Source organism: Phodopus roborovskii, unplaced genomic scaffold (assembly GCF_943737965.1).
Source record: "Phodopus roborovskii unplaced genomic scaffold, PHOROB, whole genome shotgun sequence".
NCBI lineage: Eukaryota > Metazoa > Chordata > Mammalia > Rodentia > Cricetidae > Phodopus > Phodopus roborovskii.
In genome coordinates, this window is record NW_026126460.1 from 27,243,409 (window position 1) to 27,263,167 (window position 19,759).

The following is a 19,759-nucleotide window of genomic DNA, read 5'->3' on the forward strand; positions in this document are numbered from 1 at the left end:
CACAGTGTGTAAATTTGCAGGCAGGATGAAAAGAGAGACTGTCCGTATTGGAGGGAGGCAGAAGATGTAGAAGAAACTATAGATCTGTTGAAATGTGGAGATTGAAAGCCAGGAATGTTATGGGCCAGCGGGCAGACAAAGGGAGTGGAGACAAGGTAAAGTGTATGGATTTGTTTGGCCTCTGGTGGCTAATGCATTGCTTCTTTCCCAGGGTCCTATTGGTGTGAAAGGACAAAAGGTAAGTTATTTGTTTGTCAACTGCTATTACTGAAGATCTGGAACCATGTGTATGAAAAGGACCTCAATTAATTGATGAAGTGTAAATTATTGCAAACTGGCCTCATAAACCAGGTCTTGGTGTTAATAATTCAGACACCATAAACATTAAAAGATGGCACTTTCTCCTACTGAGCAAATTCCTCTGGCTCTTGACATAGACAGATCCTTGGGATGGTTATGTCATCCTTTAAGGAAGGAGGATCTAGGGAAAGGGAACTGTTCTTGTATTTGAGACTCCACGTTCTAGGTTAGGAATTACTACCAATTTGGGTATCTTGGGAAATGATTTATTATTCCTTTTCCTCCTTATCACAGTAAGTTGTCAGTTTAAAAAAAAATAGTACAAAAGTAGGAGGAGTACCTTGTAAAGTCCCACCCACCTGAGGGTCTGTAGGCAGCTATTGGTTTCTGGGAAGGAGAGAGATTTTCCTCAGTGGTGTAGCCACTGGTTAATTGTCCATGCACTTACAAATAGCCTCTTGACCATGGTCCTATAAGAAACCTTAATTAAACTCATTGGCTTACACACACACACACACACACACAAAAAAAATGTGGGTGGGAGAAAGGCAGGAAGGTATGGGGTGGTCTATAATCAGCAGGAGTGTGAGAAGAATGGGAAGGGGTATTGAGGAGAGACTATGATCAAATGCATTATATATGCAAATACAAAATGTCACAATGAAACTCATTATTATGTATGATTTATATAGGCTAACAAAAAAGTTTTAAGAGTTCTTTGAATTCTTCAAAATGGAATAATTGCAAATTTGAAAACACTTCTGTAAGTGTATACATACTCCCAGACACTGATCTTTGAGGAGATATGACCTTGAATGAGCACTCAATGTGGGGCCTTTTGAAAATAAAAAGCTGATTGGGGCTGATGACTGTCTCTGTTTTCAAGGGTGAGCCTGCTCAAGAAGGAGACAGGAGATTCGATGGAAAAGGTGACCCTGGGCCTCCAGGGCCTCCAGGCTTCCAGGTATAACACTTCCAGAAGGATCTCCACTCATATTCATATTGTATCATATTCATATTATCTATCTTCCTCCCTCCTTCCTCCCATCCTCTCTTCTCTCCCTCTCTACAATGTCCACCTCACCTGTCATTCTAACATTGACCCCGTTAGGAGAAGCAACATGCTGGTATGCAAAAGTGACATTGTGAACATCTTTTAATCTCTTAAGCTTCTGTTGTTTGAGCCTCTTCAGGGAAGAGCTTTTCTCTCTGTGTATTGGCTGAAATCAAGGACAGGTTCACACTGTGCATTGGCTAATTAAAATTGGAGTGTTAAAGAACATCCTAGCTCCAATATTTACACAGCATCTTTAAGAGTTTTATTGAAGCGTGACTCTTGTCCCTTGAACCCTGAAGCGTTTGCTTCACTAGTTCATCTGTAGCTAGCCTGGGGGTGTTCTATAACAGATCCAATGAGACACAGCCATTTAGGGCTTGTGTATACTTTGTGATTCAGAAGGGCCCCTAGGTAGATATCTACTACAATTGCTAAATTTCAGGCTAATTAACCAGAAGTAACTCACCTTAGTTCTGAATGCAGTGTGGAAATTTCTGGGAAGAGACTGGATATTTGCCTCATCAAGTCAGGGTTTGAGTTGAAGCTGTGGATGCTGGTGAACCAGGCCAACAGAACTAACCTGTGAAACTGGGCTAGGAGCCCAACAGCCACAGGAATGCGACTAGCAGCATTGATGGGCTTCTGAGATTGGCATGGGACAGGGTGGCTCTCGATCCTTTGCATAGGAATCAAAGGTGCAGAAAGGAGAGTAATGGCCGGGAACATGGTCATCTCCTGTCAGTGCGCTTCTGCGCACCATTTCAGTGCAATGCATTTAAGGTTTCTTAGGTGCCAGTTATGTGGCAGGACTATTTCTAGGCTCTAGGGCCCAGATCAGCCAAAAACCAGTTCTAAAACTCTTGTCCCCATAGAGACTTCGTTCCAGTGAGCAGACAGGGAAAAAATATTAATTGATAACAGTACCATTTGTTACACCATAATGAATGCTAATGAGAAAAATAATGTCGGGAGTGGGGATAGGACATATCATCAGGGAAGAACTCCAACTCTGGACAGACAGAGAGGGAACCCAGAGCTCCAGTGGTACAGTCAATTAATTTGGGGTACCGATCCAGCCGACAGGACAGCCTTCTGAGAAGGTCAGCTGTAGCAATAAGGGGGAAAGTGGTCATAAAGGTATACGGAAAACTAGGCATGAGAGCTGTGGGTGGGGCCAGCCCTAAAGGAGGAGGAAAAACACTGTCCACATTCAGGGAGGGAGGGGGGGAAAGAGAGGGGGGAATAAAGCCTGAAAACTGCCCAAATCAATAAGTGTTGCTGGCCATGTCCCTGTATCAAGATGTCCCGGGTATCTGTTGCCTACAGCAAGGAGTTTGGAACTTACTATAATTGGTTGCAGTCAGTTAGAGGGGAGGCAATATGCTCTTGGGGTTTCATGAAAGCATCACAACATCTAACTAATGGGCTTTGGTGTTATTTGATGAGTACATTAAATTCACTCTTCTCTTAACTTCAAGGGTTTTCCAGGCCCCCCAGGTTTTCCAGGGCCTGCTGGTCCACCAGGTCCTCAGGGAGATTTTGTGAGTATGAAGTCTCTGCAGCTCATGCACACATTAGTAATAACAAATGTTTTAGAGCACGATCTGACTGGGCATGATTCCTGCTTTAACATTTGCTCACATCTGTTGTAGGGTTTTCCAGGTGCTGTGGGACCCAGAGGACCAAAAGTAAGTCTATGTTCCTAAGTTTTAACACTCGGGGCACCCTAGCCAGCCCATAAGTCTAGCAGAGTACTGTTGGTACCTCCCTAGGATCACAGCAGTCCCAACAGAAAAGGGGACAGGACCAGCAGTAATTTAATCACTGACAGAACACTGGGGGAAAGCCAGGGTTTCTAATAGGTAGGTTTCCATTTTCTGTAACCCTACTTTAGCTCATCAGTTCTTGTAGCAGGCTGCTTTGCAAAATCCACACAATCTCATGTGACTAAATGAAGGGTGACAGTCTTCAATCTGGGTACTTTAGGTGTTTCTATTTTTAAAAAAAATTAAATAGTTTAAGGATAGAAATGTTGAACGAATAAAAAATTCAAATAAAAATTAAATTTTTAAATGGCGAATGAAGGTGAGCCTCACCAAGGGAGTATTACTAAGTACTGTTTCTTATTGATATTAATGGCCTGGCGCACAGAACAAATGTGCTCTCACATTTATTACGTCATTGATAGATGCACACATGCAATCTGTCTGCCCCTCTCCCTCCCCTTCCTCTTCCTCCATCCTCCATCTCTCCTGGGTTCAGATTATGTGATGGCAGCTGCGGTTTGAAATCTCTTGACTCTGGGAGCTGCTTTTCTCATTATTCTGGCCAAGTCCCTGACAAAAGCAATTTGAGGAAGGAAAGGTTCATTTGGGCTCAAAGTTTGGGGGTATAGTCCACCAAGCAGGAGGTCATGGCAGCAGGGACATGAAGCCAGCCGTGCTGCATCCATAGTCAGAAGGAGAGGGCAATGAATACGACTGCTCAGACCTGCCTTTCTCTTCAGTCTGGGACCCCAGCACTCGGAATCCTGCCACCCACAGTCAGGCTGGGTCTCCTAACCCCAGTCAAGCTAATTCAGAGGCCTGCCCAAGGGTCACCGCCATGGGGATCCTAAATCCCATCAAGACGACAATCAAGGTTAACCACCATACTCAACAGCCACACACTCGGGAGCAAAAAGGGAAATGATACTCAGGGAGAAGAGCATGGGTGAGGGAAGAGCAGAACCAACCCCAAGTATGTTACTTTGTATGCTACCTTAAAAATAAATTTAAAAAGAAAAGCCACAGTTCAGCAGAAACTTTTTCTAGGAACCAAATGCCAGATAAACAATGATAACAAATATTCCCAAAGCAAAGATTCACTGTTAGTGAGACTAGACTGCTGGAAGATTATTTGAAGCAGAAATGGCACATTGTAAACTAAGAAATATCCTCGTAAAATCTGTTATCTTATGTATATTGCTATTACATGCACACTTCTACATGGCAACCTTAGGCTGTTTCCTTATAAAAAGCTGCGATATGATTTTACATTGTAGACATTTTGTAAAGTTTTCCCCCATGTTTCTTAAGAGAGTTAATTAGTAAGATTAAGACACTGGACCACATTCATAAGACTGTTTCATATACTCTTTACTATGAAATCATTAAAACAAAAATAAACTGCCCTTGGAAAAGTTCTATAAAAGACACTGCTTCAAATGATAGGTTAGCCATTGTTATAATCTGTTTCTAGCTGGATGGACGAATTGCTACAGACTGGATAGAAATTTATCCCTTACAGGTCCAGATAAAGAGTCCATTGTCAAGGGGTATCAGGGCTTTTCCTTTCCTTTTAATTTTACTTTTATATTTATTTCTTTATTTGTAGAACATACACAACATGGCACATGTGTGAAGGACATAGGACATCTGAAGGACTCTCATTCCACTATGTAGGTGTGAGGAATTGAACTCAGATGGTCAGGTTGCCAAAGGATACCTTTACCCACTGAGCCACTTTGATAGTCCCTGTGTAAATGATTCCCTGCAGAGTGCAGAGTATAGTTACCATATGAGGAAACAGGATGACATACATATACAGAAGGCTCATTTTCCACCGCCATAACTCACTATTTCCTGAGTCCATGGATGAACGAATCGGCTCATTTTTAACAGTCCTACCCAGCCCTACCTCTTAATACTTTACAGTTAGTTTTAAATGTCTTCATTAGCTGTGATGGGTGTTCATAACACAACAGCCATTGTTGATGAATGGAAACTATTCGCCTCAAGTGATCATGAGTCACTAAATTACTAAAGGCTTGCTTTCCACTCTTGGCTTTTCTGGCTTGAATTGCAGAATCTTGAAGTTCAGTTACCGGTCCTCTTATTTTTAGCATGACAAAAGTAGGGCATCAGGAAACGAAGCCGCCAGCAAAGGAAGTCAGGTAGCCAGGAAGTGAAAGACTCATCAGGAAGTAGCCTGCCAATGGGATCAAATCCAGATGGTGGCTTAGCAAGAGAAATTCCCTCTATACTAGTTTCCACTCCCCGCCCCAACTTGTGCCATCCATTTTATTCAGTGAGTCTCCAGTTTCCTGGGCTCCCAAACCTCTACCTTTAAAAACCCACATTGCTGTTCTTCTATGAAAATAGTAATATAGCTTTATAATTTCAAAACTAAGATGGATATATAAGTCTTCACTTACAAAGACTGGAATTTTAATGAGTTCCAATTACTCAAATTTATTTTTAAACATAATGATTGTATACGAGGGAGTGCAGTTAAAAAAAACTGTTCCATTATTAGGATGAAGGCTTTTGTTCAGAATAAATAAGAGAGAAAAAAAATTATCCAGAGGTACCTGGAATAGTCCAAAGAAGAGAAAAAAGACAGCAGACTGGACATAACCATAGAATCAAGAGAGGGAGAGGGCAGGAGACAGTAGTGGTGGAGATAGTAAGACAGCAAGAGATTGCTGGGGGGGGGGGTGCTCTGTCTTTGTAGAGGGTTTGTTCAAACAGGTGTGCCTGGAAGGAGAGAATCCTGAGGAAGTGGAAAAAGCCTTTGAAATGTCAAACAAGTACTTGTGAGTAGGGACTGAGGATCCTATCTGGGTTCGGATATGTAACCACAGGGCATTGTCAATGGAGCCATATGTCCCCTTCTGCCAGATGCAAGAGAAATGACTTCTTGGGGGGACATTTCACAAGTTCCTGAGGAATACTGGCTTTTATCTAATGTCCAAAAAACTTTCTATAGTCCCGCCTGAACTCATTTCTAACCATATGGACTTCCTGAGACCTAGCAATGACATTTCATGTTCTCTTACAGGGTCATATGGGTGACTATGCCATAGGAGAAAAAGGAGAAAAGGTAATTGACATACCGCAGTATGTGTTAGTGGGTTGGAAGATGTAAGTTCCCAGATGCCTTTGCATCTACTCACTGGACATGTGGAAATGAGTGTTTCCATTGGCTGTTTTGTGTATGAGGCAGAAGAGGAAACTGACCTTTGAGAGAGTAGACCTGTTGTGTTGATGGTGTTGGGTGGTTTTCATTCTCTTCTGTGCCTGTCTTTAGGGTGAGAAAGGATTAACAGGACCTCCTGGGCCTGAAGGAACCGTGATTGTTACACTCCTCCGCCCATACAACAAATCGGTAAGGCTAGAGCTTTGTGACTACTGTTGTGCCTTTGCTTCTAGAAAGACATCTTGATGATCCCTCTTCTCTTTTAGAAGCTCCATCATGAGCCTTGCTCATCCCAGTTCCCCCACTCCTGGTCATCTAGGTTTAATTCCTCCCAATATCTTTCACGGTGTGGGATGGAAAATTGAAACGGAGAAATAAAGACATGTGACTCCAAGGCAGCAGCCTGGTTCTTTCTATTCACCCTTCTTCCCTCTTCCTTCTCATTGTCCCTAACACAGTATGTGTGACTTTGATACAGTAGGATGGCAATGACCTATTGTGAGGGTAAAGACATACTACAATCTAACAGGACCCTATGCATGGCCATTGCAACCCCAAAGACACATCAGTCTTCCCCCAAGTATGCTGCTCCATGTCATTTGGACAGTGGTTGAGTTTTGTTGCTGTAGCGAGTTGACTAAGAGGGCCAGGATGTGGAGCTGAACGGAAGGAATGCTTAGGAAATGGATCCACAGTGGCATAAAGTGATCCAGCCACAAGCCTGGCCTTGGACAGTCTGGGAGGGTAAATAAAAGATTCAGATGGTATTGAACTAAAGCTGGTTTGGCAATTAACTAAATATAATGTAATATGATCCAAAGAATACCTTATTTATTTCATTCTTAGCCTAAGTTTTATTGCTAAAACATACACACACAGGTGCAGCTTCCACGTCTCACAACAGTTCCTTTTACAAGGCTCAAATTTCTTCAAAATTCCCAAAAGTGCATAGATAGATTAAGAGGCTGCCTTTTGGGGTGCTTCAAGCAGTCAACAGAGTTCTTTTTAACATCATCTCCTACATCAATGGCACAAGGAAAAGTGAAGGAAAGAACATGTGAACAGTAACATCTGTGCTTGACAGACAGGCAACAGACTATCAAATAGATCGTTTTGCTATTCCTGGTCTTCATTATACAGATGAGTGGATTTAAGGTGTGCCCAGACCAGTACTGTTGTTTAAGGGATGATAACATGCTATGGTAATGCTTGTCCCATCCTTGGGGTGCTGGTGCCAATGCCAGGGCTTAGATCCAGGGCCCAGGTGCTCTCCTGATCTAAACCCCCCCCCAGCACGAAAGCACATTTTAATTAAGGACCTAGCACATCTTCACCAAAGGTGACAGAACGTTTTGAAAACCATCATCAATCATAACTGCATTCTGACCTTAAAGGAATTTTGCCTTCTACCAAATACCATGTGCTATTTGGCTTTCCTGTGTCATCTATTTTAAATTATCATAGTGGATGATCAGAAACAGAGGTTTGGAAGAACTCTGATCTTATACCTTTATTGACTAGCAGATGAAACTGTAACTGGTAAAGAATATTTCTACTTGGGATACCCAAAGGCTACTTTTTCTTTTAAAGGCTACAATAGTATTAATGTGAGGTCACGCATAAAATTTGAAAGATGAGAAACAAGAAGAGACACTGTGCTGTTGTCATGAGGGCCAGTACTGTTTTTCACACCTAGTTTGACCACACAGAGGGTATTTCCAAATGCAACTGATCTGATCTTATTTGATTGGTTTGTGATAATGACCTTGAACTGTATTTATGACAGGACTTTGAGGGGGAGAAAGGAGATAAGGGAGAGATGGGTGAACCTGGACGTCCTGGATCCCCGGTAGGTAGTTTTAAGTCATTTTGTTCCTGTGACACATAAAACAGAATCTTAGTGTATACTGTTCAGACTATTTTTATTCCTTGACAATTTTATAGAGGTACACAATGTATCTTGATTATATCCACCCATGACTCCCCTCATCCACTCCTGCTATTCCTCTGAAAACGCCCCTACCACCTTCATGCCTTATTCTTCCCCAGTAACCCACTGAGTCCAGTTACTACAGTCTTTATCCTTATCTTGATGAACGCTCAACCTGTAAATGTCATTCACTAACACACAGAGCCCAGGAGTATTCTATGATTGTCTTGAGGCCTTTTCTAGGTGAAATCTCTGTGCTATTTTGTCTGACTTGCCTATAACACCTACTTTTGAATACCTATTTAAAACTAATCCTTTCTTTAACATAATATTTTTATTATTTGGAAATTTCACATAAAGTACCCTAATCACATCAACTTCCCAGTCCTCCCAGGTCCACCCCTTACCCTTATAACCGCCCCCAAAACAGAAGAAGAAGGAGAAGAAGAAGAAGAAGAAGAAGAAGAAGAAGAAGAAGAAGAAGAAGAAGAAGAAGAAGAAGAAGAAGAAGAAGAAAACCCCAAATCCAATTTGTATTACCCACATACTCACTGGAGCATGGTCAAACTCCCAGCAGCCAACTCCTTAAAGAAAACTGAGTCTTTCCCCACACCTACCCCCACCACTGCCATCAGTCATGAATAGCTGCTACACCTCAGCATTCCTGCCACAATTTTTAATATAAAAGTAATTGTTATAATAAGATTTCTCTTTTAGATTATTTAATTTTAAATATGGGCAGTAGAAAAGACAAATTTTTTTTAATCAATGAAAATACAAAAACCAGGAAGAACATACTAAAGCATTTCATAACTCCGATCATACAGGGACCACCTGGAGACTCCTATGGATCAGAAAAGGGTATTCCTGGAGAACCTGGCCCAAGGGTAAGTTGGCGATTCAGCACCATGTGCAATCTAAGGAAAGCAGGACTTGGGACTGTTTGGGTTGCAGAGTGAGATGCTCTAACTAGCAGTGTTTTGTTTTTGTTTTGTTCTTTTTAAGTTTTAGGTTTTAGTAGGCGGGATTTAGTTTTCCAAATATCTGAAAATTTCAACCCTAAAACAAGCTCCAGGGACTTCAGAGCCTGGGAGCTGGGGCAGGTCTCTCCCTTCTTCACTGCTCTTTGCTGGGCACCAGGCCTATTCTGCACAACAAATGATGATCTCTTATGAAAGAGGAAAGGAATGAGGTACAGCCTCAGACAACTTCAGGATGACATCTAAGAAGAAGCCGTGCAAACACACACACACACACACACACACACACACACACACGCACGCACGCACGCACGCACACACGCACACACGCACACACGCACGCACCTATCGAAAGTCCAGAGGTTCAATTGGATTGGCCTAGCTTGCTCATCTGTCTCACTCTGCAACAATGGCTGTGGCCACAGGGAAAATGTCCCTGATTGGCTAGGCAGTGGGTTCCTGGGAATGATAGCATGAATGATAACACATCAGAAGCAGCCATAGAGGAGACAGAACACAGCACGTGTGTGTGTCTGGAAGTAGAATGCTGAGAACACAGAAGGGGTTGGGGCCCACCTCGCCACTCCCCGACATTTTGGAAGATTTAAACAGATACAGCATGCAAAAACTCTAAAAAGCATGGGTTGAGGAGGTAGTGGAGATGTTCAAGGGAAACTGAGTCAGGCTTGCCTGATTTTTAATTCTATCAGAAAGGGTCCAGACCATAACATTTCATCTGAAAGCCACGTGTGCTCGGACACCACAATATTTAAATATTGATCTAGGGTTTAAGAAATTACATTTCAAAACAATAAGCTGTAACCATTCCCTCCTTTCTAAAACCCTTGTTTACCTCTCTGCTTGGTGCTTCCCTGCATCTGCTTCAGTCTCAGGATGGGACATGAACTCCACTCAAAGCTTAGCCATCCTCTTCTCCCCCTCCTTTTGACTCTAATAACTACTCCTACCTACCTGGCTGCCACCTTCCCTTCCTGTTGCCTGTAAGGTTAAGGGACTTACCTTAAGAGATCAGCCAGTGAGGAACCTCCCTGCGGGCTTACTTGCCTGTTGTCAAAAGGATGTTTTCTATGTTTACTAACATCAAACTTACAGTAAAACTTCAATGGTTTTGTTTTAGGGGAAACCTGGAAAAGATGGTGCTCCTGGCTTCCCTGGCACTGAGGTAAAATATGCTTGTTGATTTCATGGAAGTAGATGAAGGATATTGATAGTCATCAGGTGATCTCAGCTTTTACAGACTATCACTGGTTCTATAGACCCACTTCGAAAGGTCAACTGAACACACTATGCCAGACACAGCAGGACTGATACTGCTCCGTATTCTCAGACAGTATCTACAGCAGCTTATCAGAGTAGGAGAGTAAATACCAGGGGCTAGGAGGTGTGGAGAGTTAGAGGGACAGGCCGTGGTTAGTCAGTGGGTACAGAAGTTACATTTACTGCCAGGCACAGTCTCACAGTAAGGTAACTAGAATCAACAACAGTGCATTGTCTTCTTGAAAATAGTTAAGAGGATTTTAACACCATAACGAAATGATGGACAATTGAGGGGGTAGATGCACTAGTTCTCTGACCTGATCAATATGTAAAGTACACAGTCTAATAGATACAATGTGATTATATAGATCACAACCAATGTGATCTCAAAACATCACATTGTATGCCAAATGTTTGTACAACTATTACATATTGATTTTGAAAATAAATTTTAAATATTTAAAAATTAAGGACGTTCAGACTATGCATGTTTTATAGAGATGCAGTTGACTCATGTTGCCTAATCTGCTGCCCTTTTATCTTTTCTCTAGGGAGCCAAGGGCAGCAGGGGCTTTCCTGGGTTAATGGGTGAATCTGGCATTAAGGTAACACACCCTTTTCAGTCTTTCTCAACTGGTAGGGCAATCAGAGACTTTGTAAAAATACATTAGCTGATGCTGAACTGCAGTACATTTTTTGAATCTGTCTTTTGAGATTTCCACATTGGTATTACTGAGCATTTCATCTGCCCAGCTGAATACTTCTCAGATATTACTACTTGATTCAAGAGTTGCTCCCCATAAATGGGTGTAAGTCCCATTTCACAGATGAGAAGGTTGTCATTGTGAAATACATGGCAGGCGTTTGCAGACTCCCTCCCCTTTCTCACCACCTTTAACAGTGGTTACTTTTCTCGTGAGTGTAATCCAAGATCTCACTCATCGTGGTTCACAGATTCCTTCCGGTCTGTCTTTCTAAATTTCAGTCTCTTTAGATTGTTGTTGTTTTACTGCTTTTCGTTTCACTTTTATTTAATTACTGGGGGAGGGCCCATGAGCCAGCGCACACTTGTGGAGGCCAGAGAGGACTTGCTGGGAGTTGCTTCTGTCTTCTACCATGGGAGTTTTGGGGAATCAAACTTGGATAGTCAGACTTGATGGCAAGCAACAAAGTATTAATATTAAAAGCTGTGACTTGACCTTTGGCCAGGAGTGTAAGAGGATCATTGAGTGAAATGTTCCCAGTCTTCAGTGATGACTTGATAAACGCATGCAGTGAGAACTAGGGATGCTAACCGCACATTCTGTCAGTGCTGTGGGAAAAGACAACTCCTCTTTTCCCTGCCTCTCCCTCTAACAGTGCTGGTTACAACAGTGCTGTCTGCCTTTGCAGAGCAAGCTGATTCACTCTTGTGTTAGACAGGGAGAAATCCCCGTGGAATAATATAAATTTATTTTGTTGATCATTGATAGTAGTTTGAAAAGAAATGAAAGACCTTTGTAGTCTCTTCTTTTTTTAATCATATTTCTTTGAATGATGGAGAGTAAATTATAATAGGAGTCAGGCAAAAAAGAAAATAAAACATCTTGTCTGTTAAGCATATTTGCTGAGATGAAAGGACAGATAAACATTTCAAGAAGATTCTCAAGGAAGAGATAAAAACACTGTTCTGTGTAGTTGAAGTTGACGCTAGCTGACTCGGCACCCTCTAGTGAAGTATGGGGTCCCTTTGAGAAGGCAATCAGAAAAGGCTTACAGTAGCAGGAATCCATCCAGTCATCTGAGGTCACATAGTCTGGACCCTGAGACCTAAGCCTGGGTCATGAGTGCCTGAGAGGTCACAATCAGCTAATTGTGTAGTGTATTCCATACCACCTGCTTCTGATATGCTGCCGTTCACAAATAATTCACACATACAAAGATGTATGTTCAGATTCTGTTTGCCTTTAATAATCAGTTCTGGCAGAATTCTGGATTACCCTCTTGAAACAAGGGAAGTTGGAACACTGACCATTTACTACAACTTTGACCTAACTATCCTCCAAGTACACTCTGTGAGGCATGTGACCATTCGGTAAAGGGGACATGGAAGGAAGAAGGACAACAGACAGGCTAACATTCCCTTCTCCCCAGCCTTGTAGACAAACTCCACCTAGGCAAGGGCTGGCCAGGAAGATGGCTTAAAGGCAATGCCCCTGTAATTTGGTTTGCACATTAAACCTAAATGATACAGTCTTGACTATTAACTCATTGTCAAACCTTATATTTTTTTTTTAACTATGCTGCTTTGGGCTTACATATTCACCTGTAACTGTCTTTCTATACAGGGATGGAAAGGAGACATTGGCCCTCCAGGATTTCCTGGTCCTGTAAGTGTAACTAGAGATAACAACATCAGAATTAAGTTCTTTCAAGTACTGAGCAAGTTTTGAATCAGCATTTCTCATTTACTATTATGACTAATATGAGAGCATTTACATTTCTATAAAGCCAAGGTAAAAACCAGTTGGTGTCATCATTTACCCATTTGGCAACGGATAAACATTTCAATTTGATTATGTTTGGGCCCTAGAATGTGCTAATAAACCCCATCTTGAACTCAGAACAAGACAAAAAAACAAAAAACAACAACAACAAAAAGAAAGGTGATTCTGTGTTCTCAAAGTGCAGAAAGAAGGCCACTGGGTACCTAGAGACAAGAGCAACTGGTCCTTCCTTTAGCACAGCCCACTTTTAGCAGCAGGCAGCAGCCAGCCATGGACTTCAGGCAGGTCAGCAAGAACCAGTCCCTACAACCTAAGCTCCACTGCATGGGAGCATCACCCTGCCTAGCACAGACACTGCAGGGCTCGTAAGATGAATTACAGGGACTGCTGGCTCTCAGTTCTCATTCTTCCCGAGCAGTGTTTGTGTGTCTGACCATACAAGCTGTACACATGACCCAGAATTACATTAAAAATGTAATTCTCAAGGCTGGAGAGAGGTTGAGAGTGCCTCTGATCTTTCAGGGGACCTGAGTTGTGTTCCTAGTACCCACACTGGGCACTACATAATCACTGTGACTCCAGTTTCAGGGGATCTGAGCCTCAGCCACTTTGGGAATCTGCACCTATGCATGCGCACACATGAGCGCACGCGCGCACACACACACTTAAAAGTGAGGTACTGAAGAGATGGTTAGAAATTAAGAAAAATCAGTTAACTTATCTTTGCAAAGGATGTGGCTTGGCTCCCAGCACAAACATAATGGTTCATAACTATCTGTAACTTCAGTTCTAGGGGATCCAAAGCCCTCTTCTGATCTCTGGGTGCAAGTCACTTAAGTGGAACATGCACATATATGCAGGCAAACCCTCACATACATAAAATAAATTGTTTTTTAAAATGTAGTTCTCAGCTTGGCATTGGTAGCACACATCTTTAATCCCAGCACTTGGGAGGCAAAGGCAGGTGGATTTCTGTGAGTTCAAAGCCAGCCTGGTTTGCAGAGTTAGTTCTAGGACAGGCTCCAAAGCAATACAGAGAAACCCTGTCTCGAAAAACAAGAAATAAAACAAAACAAAATGTAGTTCTCAGAGCTCCAAGCTACATGATTTAACTCACTGAATGAATGTGGGTCCCAAAAAGTGTGTATATTTTTATTTCTGTTGCAAGTCATCCCCACCCCACCCCCCAAAAAACTTTTATGTAATGGCTAGGGAAATCATAAGCTTTTGCAGAGACCAATATCTGGCAGCTGTGCACACAGCATTGTGGAACTTATGATCACTATTATGTCATTATTACTGGTAATTTTTGTAATGTATTATATGAAGCTTAAATAAAGGTTCTTGTCACTTTATTTTTTAAGTCAACAAGTAAATAAATGTGTTAGTTGATGCACATCATCAAATGTATTTCTAGGGCTAAGGGCATAGCACTATGGCCCAGTGCTTGTGTTCACAAGGCCCTGAGTTTGATTCCCACCACAGGAAAAGTAAAAATAAAAAACCACTTTTAAAAATGTAATTAAATTAAATGTAGTTCTAGCTGAAAGCCCATGATATGAATAATGATATCATCGTTGTCTTTACCTTTTAACATTGTACAGGCATGGTAACTCTATTTCTGCTAATATAAAACCCTCTGAACTCAGGAAAACAAGGAAATTTCTTTCCAGGCCAAAATGAAGACACTGAAGTAAATGGGTTGTCAAGAAGTCCTCCATAACTTTCCCATTTATTCTTTGCCTTCTCCTTTAAGACAGTATACTATGACTCGTCATACCTGGAAAAGGGAGAGAAAGGAATGCCAGGCCCACCTGGGCCCAAAGGTGCTCGTGGCCCACAGGGTGAGGATACACTTCTTCCCAAAGCCTTTACCATCATTGTTCTGTCTTTCTTTCCAAGTGATGAGCAATATTTAGTTATAGAACTATGATAGTTTCCAGGTGAGGGAGGAAGGGGAATTCCTACTTTACGTCAGTGGAGGTATTTTTTTGTGTTTCCAATTTTCATATTTTACATGAAAATCATGTAAGTGGTATACCTTTAAAGTTGAATGGTTACTAGAATGATATCCTCCTAGAAGATCTAAACAGTGGATATGGAGTACCTATAACTTTGCAAGCAATTAATTGATGTAAATGCATCCCCAGGTCCTAGTGGTCCCCCTGGAGTTCCTGGAAGCCCTGGTATGTTTGTGTTTCTTTGAGTATACATAAAAAAATGTTATTAAAATGGGAAAAACCACTGTTTTTGTAAGTTCATATTATTCATAAAAGACAAATTTCCATCTATCTATCTAAATGATTTTCTAGCTTCTGAACAGTTATATTTGTGGCCTGTGTTGGAAAAGTTGCAGGCATTGAAACAAACTGATAAAGTAACTCTCAAGGATTTTAAGGGTAAGCATATAACTTTGGGGTATGAGCAGGAGCCCTGATCCCCAGAAGTGGCACAAAGGTAGAAAAAAAAACACTGATGTCACAGCAAGTAGGTGGGTTGAAAATAACCATTTTTGTTAAATAATACAAGGTCTACACAGGTACCTACATTATAATGAAACTTTTCTATAAAATTGTTTTTGCTTTTGCTTTTTTTGTTTGTTTTTTTGTATGGTTGTTTTTATATTCTTGTTTGGCTTTTTTTTTTTTTTTTTTTTTTTTTTTTTTTTTGCTTGGTTGCTTTTTGATGTTATTGTTTTGGGTCTTTGGTTTGGTTTTTGTTTTTCAAGACACTTTCCCTGGATAGCCTTAGCTATCCAGGAACTCTCTTTGTAAAGCAGGCTGGCCTCAGACTCAGAGATCTGCCTGCCTCTGCCTCCTGAGTGCTGGGATTAAAGGCATATGCCATCATGTTGGGCACTTTTTCTGTCAAGTTTTATATTTTCATCTTTCTGTCATTTAAACATTTATCCTCCAGGAGATAAAGACTACCATTAGAGATGTGTTCACAAACCATCAATGATTACTTTGCCATGTTCTTTTTAAAGGAAGCAAATTGAACAGATACAGGAACTGACAAATATTGTGTGTGCCTGTATATACTTGCTACATACACACATGTATATACACTTATACATGCATGTTAGTAGTGTGTATCTCCTGAAGATAAAATGAATATACACTTACATATGCGTGTTAGTGGTGGGTATCTCCTGAAGCCAGAACGTATATACACTTATGTATGTATATTAGCACTGGGCATCTGCTGAAGCTAAAATGTGTGTAGATTTTTGTATGTATATTAGCAGTAGGCACCTCCTGAAGCTAGAATGTATACATGTTAGTGGTGGGTAGTTCCTGAAGCTAAAATGAGCAGCATCTGGACAAAGACTCAAGAAGACGTCCTTCTCCCTCTCAAGCCCCTAAGGAAAGTACTGTCTCCTTTAAGAAGGCAGTGAGCAGAAAATTACAAGATTCTGAAGCAGATAATGGTCAGAAGGATTTGGTTTTAGGCTTAATAACAACACAGATGGTTTCTTAGCTCTTTGGTGGTCATATAACTTCTAATAGTTCAATTGTTTATGAGGCAAAAGTTCAAGATGACTTAGTAGAGTTGGGTCTATACCATCTAGCCTAGCATCTCTATGAAGCTATGCCTGCCCTGCCCCCACCTTTTTATGAAATGCATTTTAATTACAATTTGTTCTTTCTCATTTGGTGATGTCAAAATTAAGCATCCTCGACTCTCTAATTAAAAATAAACTATAAAATAACACACATGCAAGAGCTCCTCACAAGTCCTTGTACATGAAGTCTACCGCACAGCCCAGACCCTTATAATGAATTGCATGAGTCATCTTGTTGAAGTGGGCTATTTTGCACATTGCCTTATTACGATGTAATCTAACAAGGCCACCAAGGAAGGAAGGATAGTCACTTTTTATTTTACATGCTTTATGTAGCTACCAACATTGTAACTCTTGCAAATAGGAACATATCATTGTTTTCAATTGAAATATAAACATATGCATCATAAGAAAAATTATAACAGCACAAATGGCTCTTTCTTCCAAGGACCATCAAAGCCTGGCCTCAGAGGACCCCCAGGATGGCCAGGCTTGAAAGGAAATAAGGGGGAGAGAGGCCCCCCTGGAAAGGACACTATGGGCCCTCCAGGACCCCTGGGCTGCCCTGGTTCGCCAGGTCTGCCAGGCCCACCAGGCCCTCCAGGACATCCAGGTAAAGATATAAAATGGAGTATTCAGGAGTCCGTTGTCCTATGGCAGATAGGTGACCCAGAACTTCCTAAGAACAACTTAAACCAGTCTGAAAGTCACATGTGCCTGTGCATAATCCTAGAAAGTACAAGTAAAACAATACATCTTTGTAAGAGCTGGTCGGCTTGCATCTTCTCAGTTGTAGGTAAACTTCTAAAGGGTCAGCTTCCACCAGAAGGACAGAAGAAATGCATGTAAAATCATATGTGTGTTTAAAATTGGCTTTTTGGAAGAATGCAAATAAAAAATTAACTGAGTGTGTGTGTGTGTGTGTGTGTGTGTGTGTGTGTTTAGTGGCAGTGTTGTTGTTTTGGGTTGTGTCAGTGTTGATAATTGAGCTCAGGGCCAAAAAACTGATCTCTGATGGTGTCTTTTCCTAGGTGACGTTCTTTTTCACCCTGGTCCACCTGGTGACCATGGCGTGCCAGGCAGTATAGGACCTCCAGGAGACCCAGGAATTGATGGGTCCAAAGGTTTGTTCAATCCAGTGTTACTCTTTTAAAACAGCCCACTTCCACTACCACTTCACTGATTTTTTTCCCTCTCCAAGCAGCAGTGATCTCAACTGTCAGAGAATGACTTCTTTTCAAACAAATTACCTAGAAGTATTCACTTATCTGTAAATCGATAACCCATTTAGCATGCAATGAATTGCTGGCTAACCCTAAATAAGAATCTATCCTACCTGTATGGGGAGAAACTGAAACAGAAGATGCTTTGTGTATCCTTTGGCTTCCCTCTCTCAAAGAGTCACAGCTCACAAGAGAGTATATAAGGAAACGTAAATTAATATGGTGATTAGTTTCACAACATTAAAAAGATATTGAAATAAATGCTGGTGGGTAGGGCCTATCTGTCCTTTCTGACCAGTCTGTGTGGCTTGGAGACCCATGCATGCATTGCCCCGTTGCAGGAGAACCAGGCCTTCCGTGTACACAGTGCCTTTGCATGCCAGGGCCCCCTGGTCTCCCCGGATTTCCAGGATTAGATGGTGTCAAAGGAATCCCAGGTATGGACAATTTGCATGAAAATTTGGAGCTTTGTAAGGACAGAAAAGTAAACGGACTGGGACACTGGAAAGGGTGTTAGATTGCCTGGATGACATAATGAACTTAAGAAAGAGTTCCAAAGACACCAGGTTACCATGAAGTCAGCCAAAATCTCATAAGCCTGGCATCTTTTTCCAGTTTTCTAGTGAAGGCGCTTCCGTCCTGGGAATTGTAAAGAGTGTCCTGCAAGGAATTGTAAAGAGTGTCCTGCAAGGAACCCACCACGATTCAGGCCCCCTTTTGAGAGAGCTGAAGATACATTCAGTATTTACTTTTCTTGTAAGGATGTGAGCCAAGCCCACAGCTCTGGGAATAATAGTGGTGAGAAAGCCTGAAGCGCACATTTAAGAGGCCTGTCAGTCACTCAGCTCTAGTCCATTATACCCCAGCATTTTCGGTCCTTTTTATAAGTCCTTCAGCATCGGTTAGCTTTAAAAAAAAAAAAAAAAAAAAAAAAAAAAAAAAGGGCTGAGAGCCTAGACAGATAGTAGTCAAAAGTTTTGAAGTGAATCTACACATCTATACTTATTGACATGTACAGTATATGATTCTAAAATGGCACATACCTGAGGCTTATGAATTTATGGATGTAAATATATACTAAATATATGCTAAATATATACTATAATTGGGCAAATGTTAACTATCTGATGGTAGATTTACAGTTTTTACTTTCTCCTGTATAATTTTCTTTCAATGAGCACACGTTATTTTTATTACAAGAAAAACAAATATAAATGTTCTTAAAATAACAAGGTTGCGAGGGCCAGGAAGCTGGGATCTAAGTGTGGTGGTTGATAATTTTTGACTGCCTGGCTGGTTCAGGATGAAAATACTCTTTCGGTCCTCACAAAGAAATGTGCTTTCTCCATGCACTGCTCTGCTCTGCTCTGCTCTGCTCTGCTCTGCTCTGCTCTGCTCTGCTCTGCTCTGCTCTGCTCTGCTCTGCTCAACAGATCGTAATACATTGCTTTGCAGGAGGACGAGGCACACCTGGTATGAGAGGAAACTCGGGGTCCCCTGGAAGTGCGGGTCTCCCAGGATTTGCAGTAAGATTTCATGGTTATAAACTCTAGCTTCAACTTGGAAAGCCGAGTCCTCTGGAAATATGATTGCACCTCACATGGGTCAGCAGGCAATGGCAGAGCGTAGGTTTTTAACTCAGAGAACGGAAGGTGCTTGGTGGCTATTTGTGAAGTTTATGAACAAATCAGTGAATTTATTTATCCACATGTCATTTTAGTGGTAGCAGAGCCAGAAATTAGGTCATTGCCTGGAGCTGAGTGTGGAAACAGGCATTGATGGTAGATGGATTTGAGGGTGTCTAGGGGAGCAATGGAGGTGTTTTAATGCTGCTTATGGTTAATATTGAAATTTACTGATAGATAATTATATGTATACACATCTATCTACATATATATGTATATATATATAAAGGATACACTTTATGCATGTAGTTTATACCTCAATATATCTTTATATACCTTAATATCTCAATATAGCT

The 19,759-nt window shown here is 41.4% G+C and overlaps 1 protein-coding gene across 1 annotated transcript in view; it reads left to right on the forward strand.

The window, feature by feature from the left end:
- Col4a3 (collagen type IV alpha 3 chain) overlaps positions 1 to 19,759 on the forward strand; it is a 117,975-nt gene that overhangs the window by 56,715 nt on the left and 41,501 nt on the right. Inside the window, exons 8-24 of the mRNA XM_051190571.1 lie at positions 212 to 238; positions 1,187 to 1,264; positions 2,836 to 2,898; positions 3,010 to 3,045; positions 6,179 to 6,220; positions 6,428 to 6,505; positions 8,103 to 8,165; positions 9,074 to 9,133; positions 10,365 to 10,409; positions 11,056 to 11,109; positions 12,832 to 12,873; positions 14,747 to 14,834; positions 15,141 to 15,176; positions 17,004 to 17,168; positions 17,587 to 17,679; positions 18,120 to 18,215; positions 19,234 to 19,304. Of these exons, the coding sequence (XP_051046528.1) occupies positions 212 to 238; positions 1,187 to 1,264; positions 2,836 to 2,898; positions 3,010 to 3,045; positions 6,179 to 6,220; positions 6,428 to 6,505; positions 8,103 to 8,165; positions 9,074 to 9,133; positions 10,365 to 10,409; positions 11,056 to 11,109; positions 12,832 to 12,873; positions 14,747 to 14,834; positions 15,141 to 15,176; positions 17,004 to 17,168; positions 17,587 to 17,679; positions 18,120 to 18,215; positions 19,234 to 19,304 (1,137 nt within the window). The remainder of the gene's footprint in view (positions 1 to 211; positions 239 to 1,186; positions 1,265 to 2,835; positions 2,899 to 3,009; positions 3,046 to 6,178; positions 6,221 to 6,427; positions 6,506 to 8,102; positions 8,166 to 9,073; positions 9,134 to 10,364; positions 10,410 to 11,055; positions 11,110 to 12,831; positions 12,874 to 14,746; positions 14,835 to 15,140; positions 15,177 to 17,003; positions 17,169 to 17,586; positions 17,680 to 18,119; positions 18,216 to 19,233; positions 19,305 to 19,759) is intronic.